The sequence below is a fragment of the Haliotis asinina genome, chromosome 15 (genome assembly GCF_037392515.1).
Source record: "Haliotis asinina isolate JCU_RB_2024 chromosome 15, JCU_Hal_asi_v2, whole genome shotgun sequence".
Lineage (NCBI taxonomy): Eukaryota > Metazoa > Mollusca > Gastropoda > Lepetellida > Haliotidae > Haliotis > Haliotis asinina.
Window position 1 is genome coordinate 34424765 of NC_090294.1, and position 17776 is coordinate 34442540.

At 43.1% G+C, this 17776-nt stretch overlaps 1 protein-coding gene across 1 annotated transcript in view; it reads left to right on the forward strand.

Annotated features, from left to right (window-relative positions):
• LOC137265879 (uncharacterized) overlaps window positions 1–17776 on the forward strand; it is a 74847-nt gene that overhangs the window by 46102 nt on the left and 10969 nt on the right. The window contains exons 17-35 of the mRNA XM_067801340.1: window positions 1202–1876; window positions 2177–2836; window positions 3036–3098; window positions 3531–3874; window positions 3983–4072; window positions 4230–4628; window positions 4726–4802; window positions 4950–5013; window positions 5229–5471; window positions 5799–5901; window positions 6230–6335; window positions 7083–7222; window positions 7396–7499; window positions 7771–7914; window positions 13837–14023; window positions 14286–14479; window positions 16592–16816; window positions 16914–17028; window positions 17278–17419. Coding sequence (XP_067657441.1) covers window positions 1202–1876; window positions 2177–2836; window positions 3036–3098; window positions 3531–3874; window positions 3983–4072; window positions 4230–4628; window positions 4726–4802; window positions 4950–5013; window positions 5229–5471; window positions 5799–5901; window positions 6230–6335; window positions 7083–7222; window positions 7396–7499; window positions 7771–7914; window positions 13837–14023; window positions 14286–14479; window positions 16592–16816; window positions 16914–17028; window positions 17278–17419 — 4075 coding nt within the window. The remainder of the gene's footprint in view (window positions 1–1201; window positions 1877–2176; window positions 2837–3035; window positions 3099–3530; window positions 3875–3982; window positions 4073–4229; window positions 4629–4725; window positions 4803–4949; window positions 5014–5228; window positions 5472–5798; window positions 5902–6229; window positions 6336–7082; window positions 7223–7395; window positions 7500–7770; window positions 7915–13836; window positions 14024–14285; window positions 14480–16591; window positions 16817–16913; window positions 17029–17277; window positions 17420–17776) is intronic.

Consider the following 17776-nt stretch of genomic DNA (forward strand, 5'->3'; position numbering starts at 1 on the left):
CTACGCTCTATGTGAACAACACACTTCTGGCTGTGCAGCAGATTCCTGTTACAGTCTCCCCAAACTTAACGACAACAGTAACTGCTCCCGATATTCGCATAGGAGGGAGTCAGGGCCGGTTCCTTGTTACCAATATCCACACCTGGACGACATCCAGGGCCAATCTTGCAGCAAGGGGCATTCTTCCAAGTAATAGTTATTCTCCTCTCACTTTACGTGTGACTCTGTGTGTGGCATCTTGCAGTAACTGCTTGGTGGGTGCACTATGACAGCATGTGTGAACTCTCTTTGGTGTTTTGAGTTTCTAACCTCACATGAGATGATGCGTAATCAGTGACAAATCTCTCTCTTGTATTCATGTTCACCAAGATGTAATGGCAAAGGAAACTGTCTACTAATAAAAGCTAAACTTTTCCTCACTCTCACATTCTGGGAACAAATATTGTTCATGTATAAAAAGAGATCTTACTATCTGAAAATGAACAAGGTTAAACTTTATTCTAGAAATATGACGTGTAACGTGAAGTTATATACAACATTTTTGTATGCGTTGCTTGCGTGTGTTGCGAGGTAGAGGCATCCCCATATACGGTGCGCAGTGTTTAGCTATGCCTAAGTTACGTCCAGCTGAAGTATGTATATGTTTCTGTTCATGTCGCTATATTTAGCGTAAAATGATAAAGCTACCATTATCAATGAATGCATGTATATTTTCATAATGTGCTTTGACAATTATGTTACATTATTCCTTTTTACAGACTTAAATCGAAGAACAGCTAATAGTTCAAACATACTACATACAGAGTGTAAATATGGTTTATAACACACGTGTGTTGTTTCCACATGTACTCAGGTGAATGTACATATAGCGAGTGTGTGTATAGCGATGCTAGAATGTGCTTGAATGAAATGGACTTTAGTGAAAGTATGTCCATTAAATATATTTCACATAGTTTAACTTCATGAGAATAAATGAACACATTTACTGTAATTTAACACTAACCAGTATGTAATGCATGTCATGATTGGTAAACTACACCAGGCATTGTCATTTATGCCATCACAATGTATGCTATATTGCTATTACGGCTCACTGAATATGGTAATAACTGCGTCTTCAGCTCGCCTACCATGGTTTACAATCAATATATATTCTACAAGTGAAGTGAATCTTTCTCAAAGGGATGCTACTGTTTTTCAGGTCCGATAGAACCCTGCAATGGCACACCTGTTGGCTACACCAATATGACCATCGACATGTCCTTTCTACGTGTAATAGGACAGCGCCTAACGACAGAGGACATGGTCATCATGGCACATGGAAATCCTACAGTTATAAAGACAAACGATGTGTTGTCCTTGGATATAAGTCATCCTGGACAGTACGTTGAAATTGAAACGAAGTGCCTCCCTTGTTTCTCTGACCTTGTTCATTGTACCGCGGGCTTTACTGTGCAACTTGTGGCCACATTCACACAGATTGACACGACCGGGCGAATGTATATCGTCTACAATGGCCAAGAAAAACCTGCGTATACAGAAGTGAATCTCTTTTATGAACGTGGACATTTGAAGGGGGTCGTTTTATCCGGTCAGTATAAATGGCCAATCAACATACCTTACAAACTTGAGGTCAACGTCCCTTACACATTCCATATAAGTTGGTCTCCAAAATCTGGCTATCAACTGTATGTCAATGAACATGCAACTCAGCCCACACAATCGCTACCAGCATTCGTCAGTGCTACTAAAGTTCCCTCATCATTTTTGATTGGTAAAGCTGCAAATGTAACTAAGACCACTCCCATGATTATCACCAACTTCAAATTGTTCAACGCAACGAGGGTGGAGCTTGTCAAATTGGGAATTCTTCAGCGTAAGTAAATTATTTTTATGACGGCATAAAAGATATATCTTATGAAATCCGTGGGATCTTAAACAGTTATCATTTTGAGAGAGAATTAAAAGCTCATACATGTCATCCATAGTGGCAAACAGGTACATGCTCTGAGATAAACGATATAGTGCCCCTGTCATTGAATAACGATAATAATAAATGTCGCCAAGTGAAACGCTATTTTTTAAAGTTCAACTGTGCTGAAATCAGCTCGAATGAAAGATGGCCGTTAAAGTTGTTTATGTAATATTCATATCATCCTATTGTGTGACAATGCAGCTGCTCTGACCACTGTTACAACGACTCTGTTCCCGCCTACTTCACCACCTCTACCTGAATTCATCTGGAGGTTTGAAAACGTGACGTCCAAGTACCTAAATTCCAGCTATCTTCAATTAATCATCCATGGTGGTGTTGAAGGTCACTCATCAGGTTTGGTGTTCACAACAGACAGCCAATACTTAGAGATACAGCATCTGGGTAAGAGCTGCCTTACAGACATTTCAAAATGCAGACATGGATTGACAATATCTGTAGAGATGGTTTTCACACAGCTTAAAGAGAATACGGTTGTCTTCACAACCGGTGGAGAGGCACCCGATCTGCCTGGCGTCTCGATGTTGTATAGGTACGGCCACTTCCAGGTGATCGTCTCCTCCCCTACCAAAGCCTGGTTTGTATCCATACCTAGAGATCACATCAAACTCGGTACCACACATGTCATTTACATATACTTTAAAGAGACCCTCCAAGTTTACATCAACAGAAAACTTGTAGCATCAACAACGGCATATGTCAACCATCCGGATACGTCTGGTGAAATGAAGAACGTATTCTATTTCGGAAAGTCCTTCACAACGGTAACAACAGGGCATCATCTTCAGTGTATCCTCAAAACCATACACATTTGGTACCAGGGTATCGACCTTGCCTCACCATGTGAGTATCACTAACAGTAATGGTTACGTGTAGGAAAGTGTAAAGTGTTTTACAGATCATTCCTAGCCAAAAGCTGTTGAAAATATATCAAAATGACCTACGGCATTGTATGCCTCTTTGTAAGATATCAACCAAACGCATTATTTAAAATGATGTAATTGTGCTCGGTGTGAACTTGTACGGAGTTGTTGTGTTGCAGTGACAAGCACCCCAGCTGTTACATCCTCTCCAGGCGTCTGTCCTGTTGGCTGCGTCTCCATAGGTTGGTACATCATTCTACATTGTTACACCTGTACCTAGTACTTACACCTTACTTATTTATAAGATATAGAAGAAAGTAACAGATAACTGACACAATTTGAACACATGTACCCACTGGGGCCTCAGGCTGAGATATCAACCTGTGTAAGCAAGTGCAATATTGAAAAATGCTATAATGAATAAAGCTGGTAAAGCTTTTGTAGATGGCATGTGGCCCTAATTGTACATACAACCAACTATTAATGTCCAATTATTAATGGTGCTGACCGCTGTAAATCAACAAAAACCGGAAGGAATACATACGAGGCCAAAGATGCCTTTGTGCTGGTGCTCAGTAGGGATAGCATATGGGAGTGCATAAGTTCATTATACATCTACACTGTGATATAAAGGGGATGCGTGAAAAGACGTGTGTTTATGGTCACACTTTTAGCCTCAACACCAAGACCACAAACTACATCAAAGAAGATGACGTTCCCGCCAACACATCCACCAACAACGACACCTAAAACTACGACCACGCAGCCACGGACAACCCAAGACATTGGAATCCCCCCATTTAATGTTGGTCTGACAGTAACACCAATTGTTGATATGACCGGCACATACCTAGCCTGTAGATTGTCCACCTACACAGCTAGGAATGTCCTAATCCAGTTCCAGTGGATCATTGATGGCGTGTCTCAGGTGATGCAAGAAGTACACACTCCCGTCACTGAGGGAAGACTCTACATCACAGAGGTCAACAATGTCAAGGATAACCTGTATGATAAAGAGGTAAGTTATGGTCCGCATCCGGAATTACACTCATGGATTCTTGATGGAATGTTTCAATTGTTTATGTCTGCATATATGTTTGACATTTTCATTTTGCATGATTTACAGATAATCTGCAACGCCAGAGCCAAATTCACTACAGGATGGCAGTGGACACAACTGCTTACCTCCCAAACACCGTTCATTCCAACTATTACAGTACGTGTCTAATGCTACATTTATCCACTCGTCTATGCTACATGGGCCATTTGTGTTCACGTAAACGTCTACTTGTATTTATTTAAACTGTATACTTTTATGCTTTGAATTGTCTTTTTTCGTACAAATGGCACAATTTTCAGAACCTATTTTTCAGTCGGTGACATCAACGACGGCACATCTAACTGTAACAGAAGGACAGCATGTCAGGCAAATAGAGCTAAAATCCAACTGTCCACCTCAGCTTTTCTGCAAGTTCACAGACAAAGGAAAGTGTAAGGTGGAGCTGGTAGCCAGCCTAGTGAAGCATCCGTTGGATCGCCTGTGTACCCGGGAAACTGTTCTCCCCCAGATAGTGATACAGTCGTCTGGGAACGCCTCTGACGTGTGCGGCACGAGCATGACGTCATCAAACTGGAACAATACAATCCAGATTCCAATGAAAGCCACCATTGATGGATTGTATGATCATGACCAGACTCGGGATATATTGGTCAAACTGAAGACAACAGGGGCATTCAAGGAGTCCACGTATAAAACAATAGCGAAATATACGGTAAAACATTAAATCAAACTGATACTTGTCTCTTATTTTCTTGGTGTATTTTACAATTGACCGACTCCTAATATATGTTGACTATTGTCTGTATTAGGTGAAAGCTAAGGATTCCGACAAGTCAGCCCAGTGTGCTTCGCTGAATGACCCGCACATCACTACGTTCGATGGACTGTAAGTTGTAAGAAGTCACTACTTACCTTATATAGAAACTGTCTATTTATATATGTGAATAGAGGCCAAATATATCATACTTCGTGCTAAACTGTTATTAGGTGATGCATTTGGTAATAAAGAAACATATTTTGTCATGTTTTGCAGACACTACAACAACTTTCAACGTGGAGAGTTTGTATTGTACAAGCATAAGACTTTGCCGTATGAGGTAATGCGACAATGTTCTATTGAACGTTTCATCACATGAACCTGAATAGTTTATGCTACATATTAACATACTCATCTTTTTGTGTGCAGACCTTTCATTTACAAAGTTCTAGTTCGCTGAGTTACCGACATTACCGATGAATCATTTCTAGCATCTTCATGACGGCTCAGCTGTATTTTAGAGGACGTATCAGAACTGAAACACAATTGTTCCAGGTTCGCACAAGTTACCGTGTCTGCAGTTCTCGCAATTCAGGGGGCCCTACTTGCAATTGTGCAGTAGCAATCAAATCTGGAGATGACGTCATAACGTTTACAGGATGCCACGGTTCTACTCGTCAGAGCTACTTTGGTCGGTTCTTCCTTCAAATAACCAGTATCACGGTGGAAATGTACAAGAACGGTGAACTCACTCCCGGAACCACAGTCAGAAGAATCGGGTGTGGTCAGAAATATGAAGTACGTGTCTCCCCTCTACTGTCGTGTTACTGCCCTTCATTGCTACATCCAGTGTCAACTTGGTGTAGAACAAATGCCTGACTGAAACATATCTCCGTGTGTCTCATAATATGCATATCAGCATTCTGCAAATGTAAGATGTTTTCTCAAAGATGGTTTCCCACTACCAACTCACACAGCAAGTATAATTACTGGTATCCGGACTCAAGTCGCAGTTTACGATAAAAGTGTATAGATTCAATGCTGTCGATATCTCTTCCTTTCCCACCACCATTCTCAATATGTTACATCTATAGCCGCCAGTTCTACAGTGTTGTCTTCTTTAAGGTCCGTCTGCCCACAGGCACCATTGTGACTGTCCAGTCCAGCTACCTGTCCTTTATAAACATCTGGGTCAGGCCATCCGCTGTCGACTTCCAGCAGTCCGAAGGTTCGGCATGTGTTGGCATTGTTTCACAAAAATACGTTATTTACTGTACAACAGCTGCCCTGTAATTTTCGATAGATGTAATCGTAGGTTTACGAACACTCATACCAATCTTCTGAATAATGGTATGCCATACGTCTTACTATTCTGGTATTTGAACCACTAACTGTGCAATACAAGAAACGATCAGGGGTCATTCAGTATGTTTCCCTTTTGAGCGTGGCTTGTTTGGAATCTTTAAAAGCTAAAGAGATACTAATTATGTGTTTCGTATCAGTGTTCATGTATTTTCCGACTCAACACTTGTTTACTGTTATGCCTACACGTGCAGGTCTGTGTGGAAGCTTCACAGGCAATAAGAATGATGATCTGTACGGTGCTGACCACAAGACCTACACTGTCAAACGAACTCCAGATGAATTCTCCAGAACATGGCTGTACGTTTGTATAAGACCGATACAAGAGACAAAGTTAGATTGATGACTCATCATTTATGGACTGGGCGAGTGAGGCACACCCACAAAAAGCAGGCACTCACGCACGCACACACGCAAGCACACACACATGTTCGCGCCGTGACACAGGCACTCATACACACAGATTCACGCATTCATGCACACGCGTACAAAACACACCACTTCGCGCAGTGTCGCATGAGGAAATGTAGAGTGAGTGAGTTTAGTTTTACGCCGCACTCAGCAATATTCCAGCTATATGGCGGCGGTCTGTAAATAATCGAGACAGGACAAGACAATCCAGTCATCAACAGCCTGGGAACCGATGACATGTGTCAACCAAGTCAGCAAGTCTAACCACCCGATTCCGTTAGTCGCTTCTTATGGCATAATCGCCTTTTATGGCAAGCATGGGTTGCTGAAGGCCTGGTCTACCCCGGGACCTTCACGGGTCAGGAAATGTGGAACTTGTCGGTCGTACTATTCTCAAACAGCTGTATCTTAATTCCATGAATATATCACCGGTTTATTCATCATCCCTCCTGATATTGAATTATCCGGTCTGTATAGCTAAATGTCATTTAGGCTCAATTCGTTGTGTGTGTCTAACGACAAACGTGAAATGGGTTCTCACGATAAGAAACGAATGAGATAGACGTTGTCTGAAAGTGAAAATATACAGTTCACGGCTGTATGTAGATAGTGAATACTGTTTGTCTTTAATAACAGGGTATCCGAGCGGAATACAATGTTTCACGGCGTGGCTGCCGAAAAAGCTACAACGGAAACTTACTGCAGTTGTGTAGAAGGGCGACATCTCTACTGTGCACCTCGTCTCGATATCTTCAGATGTACCGCCACGTCTTCTAGTAAGTGAACCACTCGTAAAATATAGTACACATAAGCATTTGAATAGCACGTGAGCAGATTGGCAATCCTTGAGTAAAATCATAAATCAGTGTAATATTTTGTATATCTGTTTACAGCATTTATATTTTCGTTTCCGAATGCTGTATTTAGGTGAAATATGTATCACTTTCAGGGGACGACATTACAGCTACGTTAGTGCGCCAGGCCAAGCTTCCAAGCGCTGCCTTCCGACGGTTTAAGAGGGAAGCACCCATGCAGGCTGAGCCCCAGGAAAGGGTAAGTACCAGGCTGTGATCATTTAGGCTTGGTTCGTAGAGGATGAAGATATAAAGCAATGATGGGGTAATAACTGACAGAGTCGACTATTCCCAGAAGTCCGTCCCACTGTGATTGACACGGTCTGTTTACTTCACGATGCCTTCGTTATTACATCAGCGTAAGATTAGGAAATGGTTGTGCTACCTGAACTTATGTAAAAATAAACGAAGTCATTAAACATCATAGTATTGTTGTTGATGTGATGATATTGTTTTCTTTTGACCCCCAGGCTACAGGTGGTAGTTCCTACAGCGAGCAGTCCGCCCGCTCGTATTGTGAGAACTACATCAACAATCAGCCAGCAAAACAGGCATGTGGTGACTACGTCAGTGTCACCGATGACCTCATCAGAGATTGTGCCCAGGATCTGATGGTAAGTATATCACCGTCACAGACGATCCAGAGGAGATAGAAAAAGAGCATTGTGTCGAGTGCATCAATATCATTGCTTACTCCATAGAAGAGAGATGGTGGTTAATGCAACAGTGTTGCTGTTGACGTCCAAAGTGTGACAGGCACGGGACTGGTAGTAAGTACAACAGTGTCAGTGCTGACGTCTCAAAGGTGAAGGGCAAGGGACTGGTAGTAAGTACAACAGTGTCAGTGCTGACGTCTCAAAGGTGAAGGGCAAGGGACTGGTAGTTAGTACAACGGTGTCAGTGCTGACGTGTCGGAGATGAAGGGCAAGGGACTGGTAGTAAGTACAACAGTGTCAGTGCTGACGTCTCAAAGGTGAAGGGCAAGGGACTGGTAGTAAGTACAACAGTGTCAGTGCTGACGTCTCAAAGGTGAAGGGCAAGGGACTGGTAGTAAGTACAACGGTGTCAGTGCTGACGTGTCGGAGGTGAAGGGCAAGGGACTGGTAGTAAGTACAACAGTGTCAGTGCTGATGTCCCTAAGGTGGAGGGCAAGGGACTGGTAGTAAGTACAAAAGTGTCAGAGCTGATGTCCCTAAGGTGAAGGGCAAGGGACTGGTAGTAAGTACAAAAGTGTCAGAGCTGATGTCCCTAAGGTGGAGGGCAAGGGACTGGTAGTAAGTACAACAATTTTCAGAGCTGATGTCCCTAAGGTGGAGGGCAAGGGACTGGTAGTAAGTACAACAATGTCAGAGCTGATGTCCCTAAGGTGGAGGGCAAGGGACTTGTAGTAAGTACAACAATGTCAGAGCTGATGTCCCTAAGGTGGAGGGCAAGGGACTGGTAGTAAGTACAACAATTTTCAGAGCTGATGTCCCTAAGGGTGAGGGCAAGGGACTGGTAGTAAGTACAACAGTGTCAGAGCTGATGTCCCTAAGGTGGAGGGCAAGGGACTGGTAGTAAGTACAAAAGTGTCAGAGCTGATGTCCCGAGGGTGAAGGACATGGGACTGGTAGTAAGTACAAAAGTGTCAGAGCTGATGTCCCTAAGGTGGAGGGCAAGGGACTGGTAGTAAGTACAACAATTTTCAGAGCTGATGTCCCTAAGGTGGAGGGCAAGGGACTGGTAGTAAGTACAACAATGTCAGAGCTGATGTCCCTAAGGTGGAGGGCAAGGGACTTGTAGTAAGTACAACAATGTCAGAGTTGATGTCCCTAAGGTGGAGGGCAAGGGACTGGTAGTAAGTACAACAATTTTCAGAGCTGATGTCCCTAAGGGTGAGGGCAAGGGACTGGTAGTAAGTACAAAAGTGTCAGAGCTGATGTCCCTAAGGTGGAGGGCAAGGGACTTGTAGTAAGTACAAAAGTGTCAGAGCTGATGTCCCGAGGGTGAAGGACATGGGACTGGTAGTAAGTACAACAGTGTTAGTGCTGATGTCCCTAAGGTGGAGGGCAAGGGACTGGTAGTAAGTACAAAAGTGTTAGTGCTGATGTCCCTAAGGTGGAGGGCAAGGGACTGGTAGTAAGTACAAAAGTGTTAGTGCTGATGTCCCTAAGGTGGAGGGCAAGGGACTGGTAGTAAGTACAAAAGTGTTAGTGCTGATGTCCCTAAGGTGGAGGGCAAGGGACTGGTAGTAAGTACAACAGTGTTAGTGCTGATGTCCCTAAGGTGGAGGGCAAGGGACTGGTAGTAAGTACAACAGTGTCAGAGCTGATGTTCCTAAGGTGTAGTAAGTACAACAGTGACAGTGCTCACGTCTCGAGGGTGAAGGGCAAGGGGATGGTGGTAGGTACAACAGTGTTACTGCTGACGTCCCTGGGTGAAAGGTAACGTTCTAGTTGTAGTAAGGAAGTAGTGCTTGTTACTATTGACCAGTTTACGTGAGTGAGTGAGTGAGTGATTGAGTGAGTTAAGATTTAACTTCACATCGGCAATATTTTTCGTGAGAAGAGGGGTGACAAATTTGTTGAGTGTTTCATTGGCAGCAAGATCGGCCACTGTATTACCAGAAAGGCCTACGTGTTTGGGTAACCAACAAAAGACGATATCGTATTGGCCAGTAGCAAGATCATGACAGCTTTCGATAATTTCTATTAAACGTGGATATTATCACGATAAGTTTCTAATCGCCCCAGGGAACGAAAGAGAGTCTGAATAGATTATGTATTGTTCATGTTAAGGGTGTCTTTGAATACATTTAAGAGCCGTTAATATGGCGATAGGTTATACTGTAAAAACAGAACTGTTGTCCGGTATTCTAGAAGATATTGTTCTTCCAATGGCACTGGCACAAGCTACTGCACCACCATGCTTGGACCCATCTGTAAGTAAGAATTTGTATGTATTATATTTACATGTGGGAAATGTATCACTTGTCACTGCTGACCAATATATGCCGGAAAGCGTATTCCTTGTCCCTGGTGACCAGTAAATGTTGGGAAGTGTATTATTTGTCACTGCTGACCGGTATATGTTGGGAAGTGTATCGCTTGTCACTGCTAACCAGTATATGCTGGCAAGCGTATCACTTGTGAGTGCTGACCAGTAAATGTTGGGAAGTGTACTATTTTGTCACTGCTGACCAGTACATGTTTGGAAGTGTGTCACTTGTCACTGCTGACCAGTATGTGTTGGGAAGTGCATCACCTGTCACAGCAGATCGGGTTATGTTGGCAGATGTATCACGCGTCACTGTTGACCAGGGTATGTTGGGCGGTATGTCACTTGTCACTGTTGACCCGGGTATGTTGGGCAGTATATCACTTGTCACTGATGACCATAGTATGTTGGGCAGTATGTCACTTGTCACTGTTGACTGGGTTATGTTGGGTGGTATTTCACTTGTCACTGCTGACCAGGGTATTTTGGGTGGTATGTCACTTGTCACTGTTGACCAGGGTATGTTGGGCAGTATATCACTTGTCACTGTTGTGTTTGGTATGTTGGGTGGTATGTCTCCTGTCACTGTTGACCGGGTTATGTTGGGTGGTATGTCACTTGTCACTGTTGACCAGGGTATGTTGGGTGGTATATCTCTTTTCACTGTTGACCAGGGTATGTTGGGTGGTATGTCTCCTGTCACTGTTGACCGGGTTATGTTGGGTGGTATGTCAATTGTCACTGTTGACCAGGTTATGTTGGGCGGTATGTCACTTGTCACTGTTGACGGGAGTATGTTGGGTGGTATATCACTTGTCACTGTTGACCAGGGTATGTTGGTTGGTATGTCACTTGTCAGTGTTGACCGGGGTATGTTGGGTGGTATATCACTTGTCACTGTTGACCAGGGTATGTTGGGCAGTATGTCACTTGTCAGTGTTGACCAGGGTATGTTGGGCGGTAGGTCACTTGTCACTGTTGTGTTTGGTATGTTGGGTGGTATGTCACTTGTCACTGTTGACCGGGTTATGTTAGGTGGTATGTCACTTGTCACTGTTGACCAGGGTATGTTGGGTGGTATGTCACTTGTCACTGTTGTATTGGGTATGTTGGGCGGTATGTCACTTGTCAGTGTTGACGGGGTATGTTGTGTGGTATATCACTTATCACTGTTGTGTTGGGTATGTTGGGCAGTATGTCACTTATCAGTGTTGACCGAGTTATTGTGGGCAGTATGTCACTTGTCACTGTTGACCAGGGTATGTTGGGTGGTATGTCACTTGTCACTGTTGACCAGGGTATGTTGGGTGGTATGTCACTTGTCACTGTTGTATTGGGTATGTTGGGCGGTATGTCACTTGTCAGTGTTGACGGGTGTGTTGGGTGTTATGTCACTTGTCACTGTTGTGTTGGGTATGTTGGGCAGTATGTCACTTGTCACTGTTGACCGAGTTATTGTGGGTAGTATGTCACTTGTCACTGTTGACCAGGGTATGTTGGGTGGTATGTCACTTGTCACTTTTGTATTGGGTATGTTGGGCGGTATGTCACTTGTCAGTGTTGACAAGGGTATGTTGGGCGGTATGTCACTTGTCACTGTTGTTTTGGGTATTTTGCTTGGTATGTCACTTGTCACTGTTGACCAGGGTATGTTGGGCGGTAGGTCACTTGTCACTGTTGTGTTGGGTTTTTGGGTGGTATGTCACTTGTCACTGTTGACCGGGTTATGTTAGGTGGTGTGTTAATTGTCACTGTTGACCAGGTTATGTTGGGCAGTATATCACTTGTCACTGTTGACGGGAGTATGTTGGGTAGTATATCACTTGTCACTGTTGACCAGGGTATGTTGGTTGGTATGTCACTTGTCAGTGTTGACCGGGGTATGTTGGGTGGTTTGTCACTTGTCACTGTTGACCAGGGTATGTTGGGCAGTATGTCACTTGTCAGTGTTGACCAGGGTATGTTGGGCGGTAGGTCACTTGTCACTGTTGACTAGGGTATGTTGGTTGATATGTCACTTGTCACTGTAGACCGGGTTATGTTAGGTGGTATGTCACTTGTCACTGTTGACCAGGGTATGTTGGGTGGTATGTCACTTGTCACTGTTGTATTGGGTATGTTGGGCAGTATGTCACTTATCAGTGTTGACCGAGTTATTGTGGGCAGTATGTCACTTATCACTGTTGACCAGGGTATGTTGGGTGGTATGTCACTTGTCACTGTTGACCAGGGTATGTTGGGTGGTATGTCACTTGACACTGTTGTATTGGGTATGTTGGGCGGTATGTCACTTGTCAGTGTTGACGGGGTATGTTGGGTGGTATATCACTTGTCACTGTTGTGTTGGGTATGTTGGGCAGTATGTCACTTATCAGTGTTGACCGAGTTATTGTGGACAGTATGTCACTTGTCACTGTTGACCAGGGTATGTTGGGTGGTATGTCACTTGTCACTGTTGTATTGGGTATGTTGGGCAGTATGTCACTTATCAGTGTTGACCGAGTTATTGTGGACAGTATGTCACTTGTCACTGTTGACCAGGGTATGTTGGGTGTTGTGTCACTTGTCACTGTTGTATTGGGTATATTGGGCGGTATGTCACTTGTCAGTGTTGACGGGGTATGTTGGGTGGTATATCACTTGTCACTGTTGTGTTGGGTATGTTGGGCAGTATGTCACTTATCAGTGTTGACCGAGTTATTGTGGGCAGTATGTCACTTGTCACTGTTGACCAGGGTATGTTGGGCTGTATGTCACTTGTCAGTACTAATTCCCGATTCATATAATACGTCTCTTTCCTGAATAATCTTCGATTTATGTACTGTTTAATGTTCTAATGATGATATTGAATTTTGTATTGTGTAACACTGCTACCAAATGAAAGACTTTGTGTTTTGAAAAACAAAGAAACACAGACATTCACATCCTTGATTACTTTTAACGCAAAGGTGAAGTATGTCTTTAGTTAAAAAGTATAATATGGTAGACGTGCCTGTCTTTCCACGTTAAGCTGACAGGCTGTGTTACAACTAAAATGCTTCACTAGGTGTATCTTACAAGCTCTGGTATGAACCATGTTTGGTTACGTAAATTAAATCATATGATGTGTTTTTGTTTTATGCACATCTTTAAAGAACGAATAAACGTTTGTACTTCTATAACCTTTGCAGAACTCCAAAATTGTTCTAAAAACACTCTTGTGCATAGTTAATGCAGAACGCTTTAAAATGAAATTGTAGCCGAGACGGCCGGCTTTGTGTAGCCCTCTGATTAGTGTTAATTGTCACGGCTCCCACGGCCGAGGGCGATGATTACACAATGCCATGTAGAAAGTGCTCAAATGTAACACGTGTTATATTTGGAAACCGTACCAATTAACACTTATCAGAGGGCTACACAAAGCCGGCCGTCTCGGCTACAATTTCATTTTCAGCTGTTATTATTGTTCATAATGCTTCAAAATGTTTTTACCCGTTTGCATCCGTAGGTGATTATCTAATACACATGTTAGAACATTGGAAGGGTAAACACAGTATTTCATACTATTTTGTCTGTTCCAGGAAACAGGTGACGAGGACTGGGCACAGTCTCACTTGGACGACATAGTAGCTAAATGTATTAGTGAGGTCGAGCGCAATGTCAGTATGTGGAATGGGGGAGAAAACACCACTGTTTTGGAGAATATGCCAAAAGATATCATGGATAAACTCTGTACTGAGGCATGTGTACATGGCAACTGCTCGGAAGGTGAGACATTGTAACAGCATCCCGTAGACTGAGCCACTGGCAAGCAGGTACGTTTATGTGGATGGAATAACAGACAGATCGTATATATGATGCATTAAGGTACAAGATAGGAAATAGTAGTCGCATTATGACTGCAATAAAAGACTATGATGTTTTCTTCCCCCAGTGTAACGTACTGTTTCTCCCAATCGTTGACCAGGAAGCTTAAGGTTAGACAATGCTGACATCCATCAAGACTCTCCCTGTCTATGTATTGTTTCAGGGTCGTGTGTATGCGAGGAGGGATACACGGGCCGGAACTGTTCCATCAGTAAGAATGTCCGACCAGACATACTGCCAGTGAATGAAGACGGTGGAGGCTGCAACATCAACCACATGGACTGTTCACAGATTGCTATCATGGGATTGAACTTTGTCAACAGTGACACCCTCGGGTGCTTTTATCAGCCCGTGAAGGTAAATATACCGGATTGAGCTCGGAAATGGAGCTTGAACTGCTTCACTGGACTCTGCCTTTTGGAATGTGTATTTAATCGAGTCTGGCACTGAACATTGTTTTCTCGTCCTGGAACATTGTTTGTCAATCATCTCTGCAATCAACATAGCAATAGTCGGTTGAAAGCTAGCAGAGAGCGCAATCGTCGACTGCAGCAGATCCAGTAGTGCAAATATACATACGCCGCAGTGTTGCACGTTAGCCAGAGATCAGTTTCGAATTCTGCATTCTGAGTTGACCGCTAAAAACCATAATATATTATCTCAATACATTTCTTCAAGAACAACTATTTTGTACACTGATTCGTTTCACAATTTCAGATTCTTACTGTAGTAAGGTAGCTGAGTAACGGCGTGTTACAGCTAAGTTAGTTATCGCAGGTGTGCCAACATAATCTAAGATTGCTGAACAGAGAGTGTTTCCGAAACTTCACACATCAACAGTGTTTGAATCGGATCAGATTTCATGAGGTCGTAATAGTGGCGTATACTAAAGGAGAAACATGTATGTGTCTATAATTCTGTATGATCATTGCTGACATGATATCTTACTCTGTTATTAAATACTGTCTCAGTGAATGGTTTCATGTACCTTGGGGAAACGTATCTAAAGTTTAAAGGCAATCTTCTTTGTTCACTGTCAACCACCTGAAAATACACACTCCTTAAAGGTCACATGCAACCAAAAAATCAAACATAATTAAAACACAATTATCACTTATTCATGACATATAATATACATTGCTGCTTTTGAAAAAACAAATAAACAAAATTATCAGCGTACAATCGCGATTCAAAAGTGCAATATTTTGTACTTGGGCTTACTTCCCCCGAAACGAAGCCCTCGGGAGACCGAACCCAGTCATAGCGGGTGGATATGCACTCAAGTGTAACGACGGCTTCCGATTGGCTGTTTCATTTGCTGATATGCTGAGGGTTCATTGTGTGTACAGAAAGATGATCTGTTTGATGGGCATTTTAGAAGTATAGCCAGTCACAAGAAAGTAAGAACCTTTGCAGATAACAACTTCTTTTTGTGTACTTGATGCGTCGTTTCAGTATGGATTCATATACTGTTGTCAAACAAAATCATATACACGAAAAGAAGTCGTTATCCATGAAGAATGTATATAGAGATGTTGGGTTTGGAAAATACATGTTCTCTGAATTTGCGCTCGATCCAATAAAAAACATGTCAGTAGAAATGGTAAACTACTGCATGGCTGGAATCTGTCATTCGTCAAGTACAAAGCAGGACTTGAAACTGACAAGAGTTTGCACCAGATCCAGTCATCCGAAAAAAATGAATGTACATGTAGTTTGTTTGCAACCCACAGACATAAAAACCTGTCATGTGTATCACACGTGCCTAATTACATAATGTGGCAGACACGGGACTCGGGTGCACGAGTCATAAATCAACTCATTTTCTTTATGTCGTATAATCTGATAGGTGTTAAGTTCAAATTGCACGTGGTCAATGATTGAAGCTGTGTATTGCATGTTGTCTTTAGCAGACAGGCAGATAGACATACAGGTGTAAATAAACCAGACACTGAGCTTTCTCTGTGACAGAGACTGCTTACCACAATCAACAAGCTGTTTTGCGTAACGAGTAGATTATTTACTTGTTTGTGTACACAACCAAGATTAGACTACTGCTCACGACCTTAGACCCTGGGCATGCATACTGTTCCAAGCTCCGCGAAACTATTCACTGCGCATGCGTTATAGACGCAGCGCAGCACAGTTGTTGAAACCAGTTTTCCCCCCAGCGCTGGGGGGAATTTAGTGAAACGTTTGAACTCCGATTTCGCGGGCTTTTTTTTCATTGCGTTTTTTTCAACTTTATAGGTTGAATTGGCATTTTTTATGATTTGTTTCGGTAAGTGCACACCGAAAGGTACCAGAATCTGCAAAGTTGTGTTTTACGTTGCATGTGACCTTTAACATTTCAACTATTACCGAGGAGTGTGGCAGAACCTCTGACTTTGTCCGTCACTGGAGATACAAAGGAACGGTTTGCCCTGCGATGTGATGCCTAGTCTTTCTTGGTCATTTCTCGTTCTGCAGGTGACATCCCACGTGGTTGAGACCGACCAGTGGATACCGGCCCCGGCCACGTTCCTCAGCATGTACCAGGTAGTCTGCAGCCTTCCCAGCCCCCACAGCGCCAGGGTAGCGGTCAGTAACAACGGTCAGCTGCGCAGTAGTCAGAGCTATCTTCATGTTGTGTATGATGACTGCCATGTATGTGAAGTCAACGAGAAGGGGAGTGATGCTTCGTGTAAGAGACAGGTGTGTAGCTGGGCAACCTGGTCTGTTGACCTTACCGTCATGATGACATGTTTAAATCGCTGATATACATATATGTATTGTCTGCGCATGTACACAGACTGCCACGTGCCTCATCAATGGTGCCTGCTATCAAGATGGCGACAAGAAGCCCGGCGACCAGTGTCAGCTGTGTGACTCACATGCCAACACGGAGAACTGGACAACGAACACAGGTTCATTACCATTTTAATATTGACTGCTTGACCACCATCGTAGACGTAAGTGCTGTAAGAGGATACAGAAAGAATATCACAAACCACATTATGTTACATACTATGAGAGTGTGCTATAGTGACATGCCATGGTACATGCTACATACTGTCCTAGTGTACTGCTATCTCAGTTAGTCGTGAACAATTACTGATATTAGAGATTGTGATGACTTACTTTAACCAATACAGCTGAAGGTTTGTCTGTTTTAGATCCGATCTGTACAGCCACCAAGTTACCAGGTACCAGTCAGGCAACAACTGGAGTGAGCGTGTCCACCATTGCACTTGCAGTCGTCGTCGCCGTCTGTGCTGTCGTAATCATCGCTGGGGTCGTGGCCATATGTAGGAAGAGGTACGGACTATGATAGCAGCTTCGTTATTATCCGAAACTGTCGACCGATTCTGACTAAGCTCACATTTGGTCCGTCACTATTTAACAGAGATCCATACACAATACTTTACTCGTACAAAAGACGCTACTTATAGAAGAGATGTCATATGATTTCGTTGAGGATATTGTCGCATTGATGTGATAAAATTCACATGCAAGATATATATATGCCTCCCTATATTAGGAGGCCATCTTTCATCGTTAGTGCTGTCTGAAAGAATCCTGTGAGCCAATGAACAGTACCGCTTCCGAAACGATTTGGTATCGATTGTAAGCCACCTCGATTTATGCATTTCTAAATGAGGAAATGACAATCCC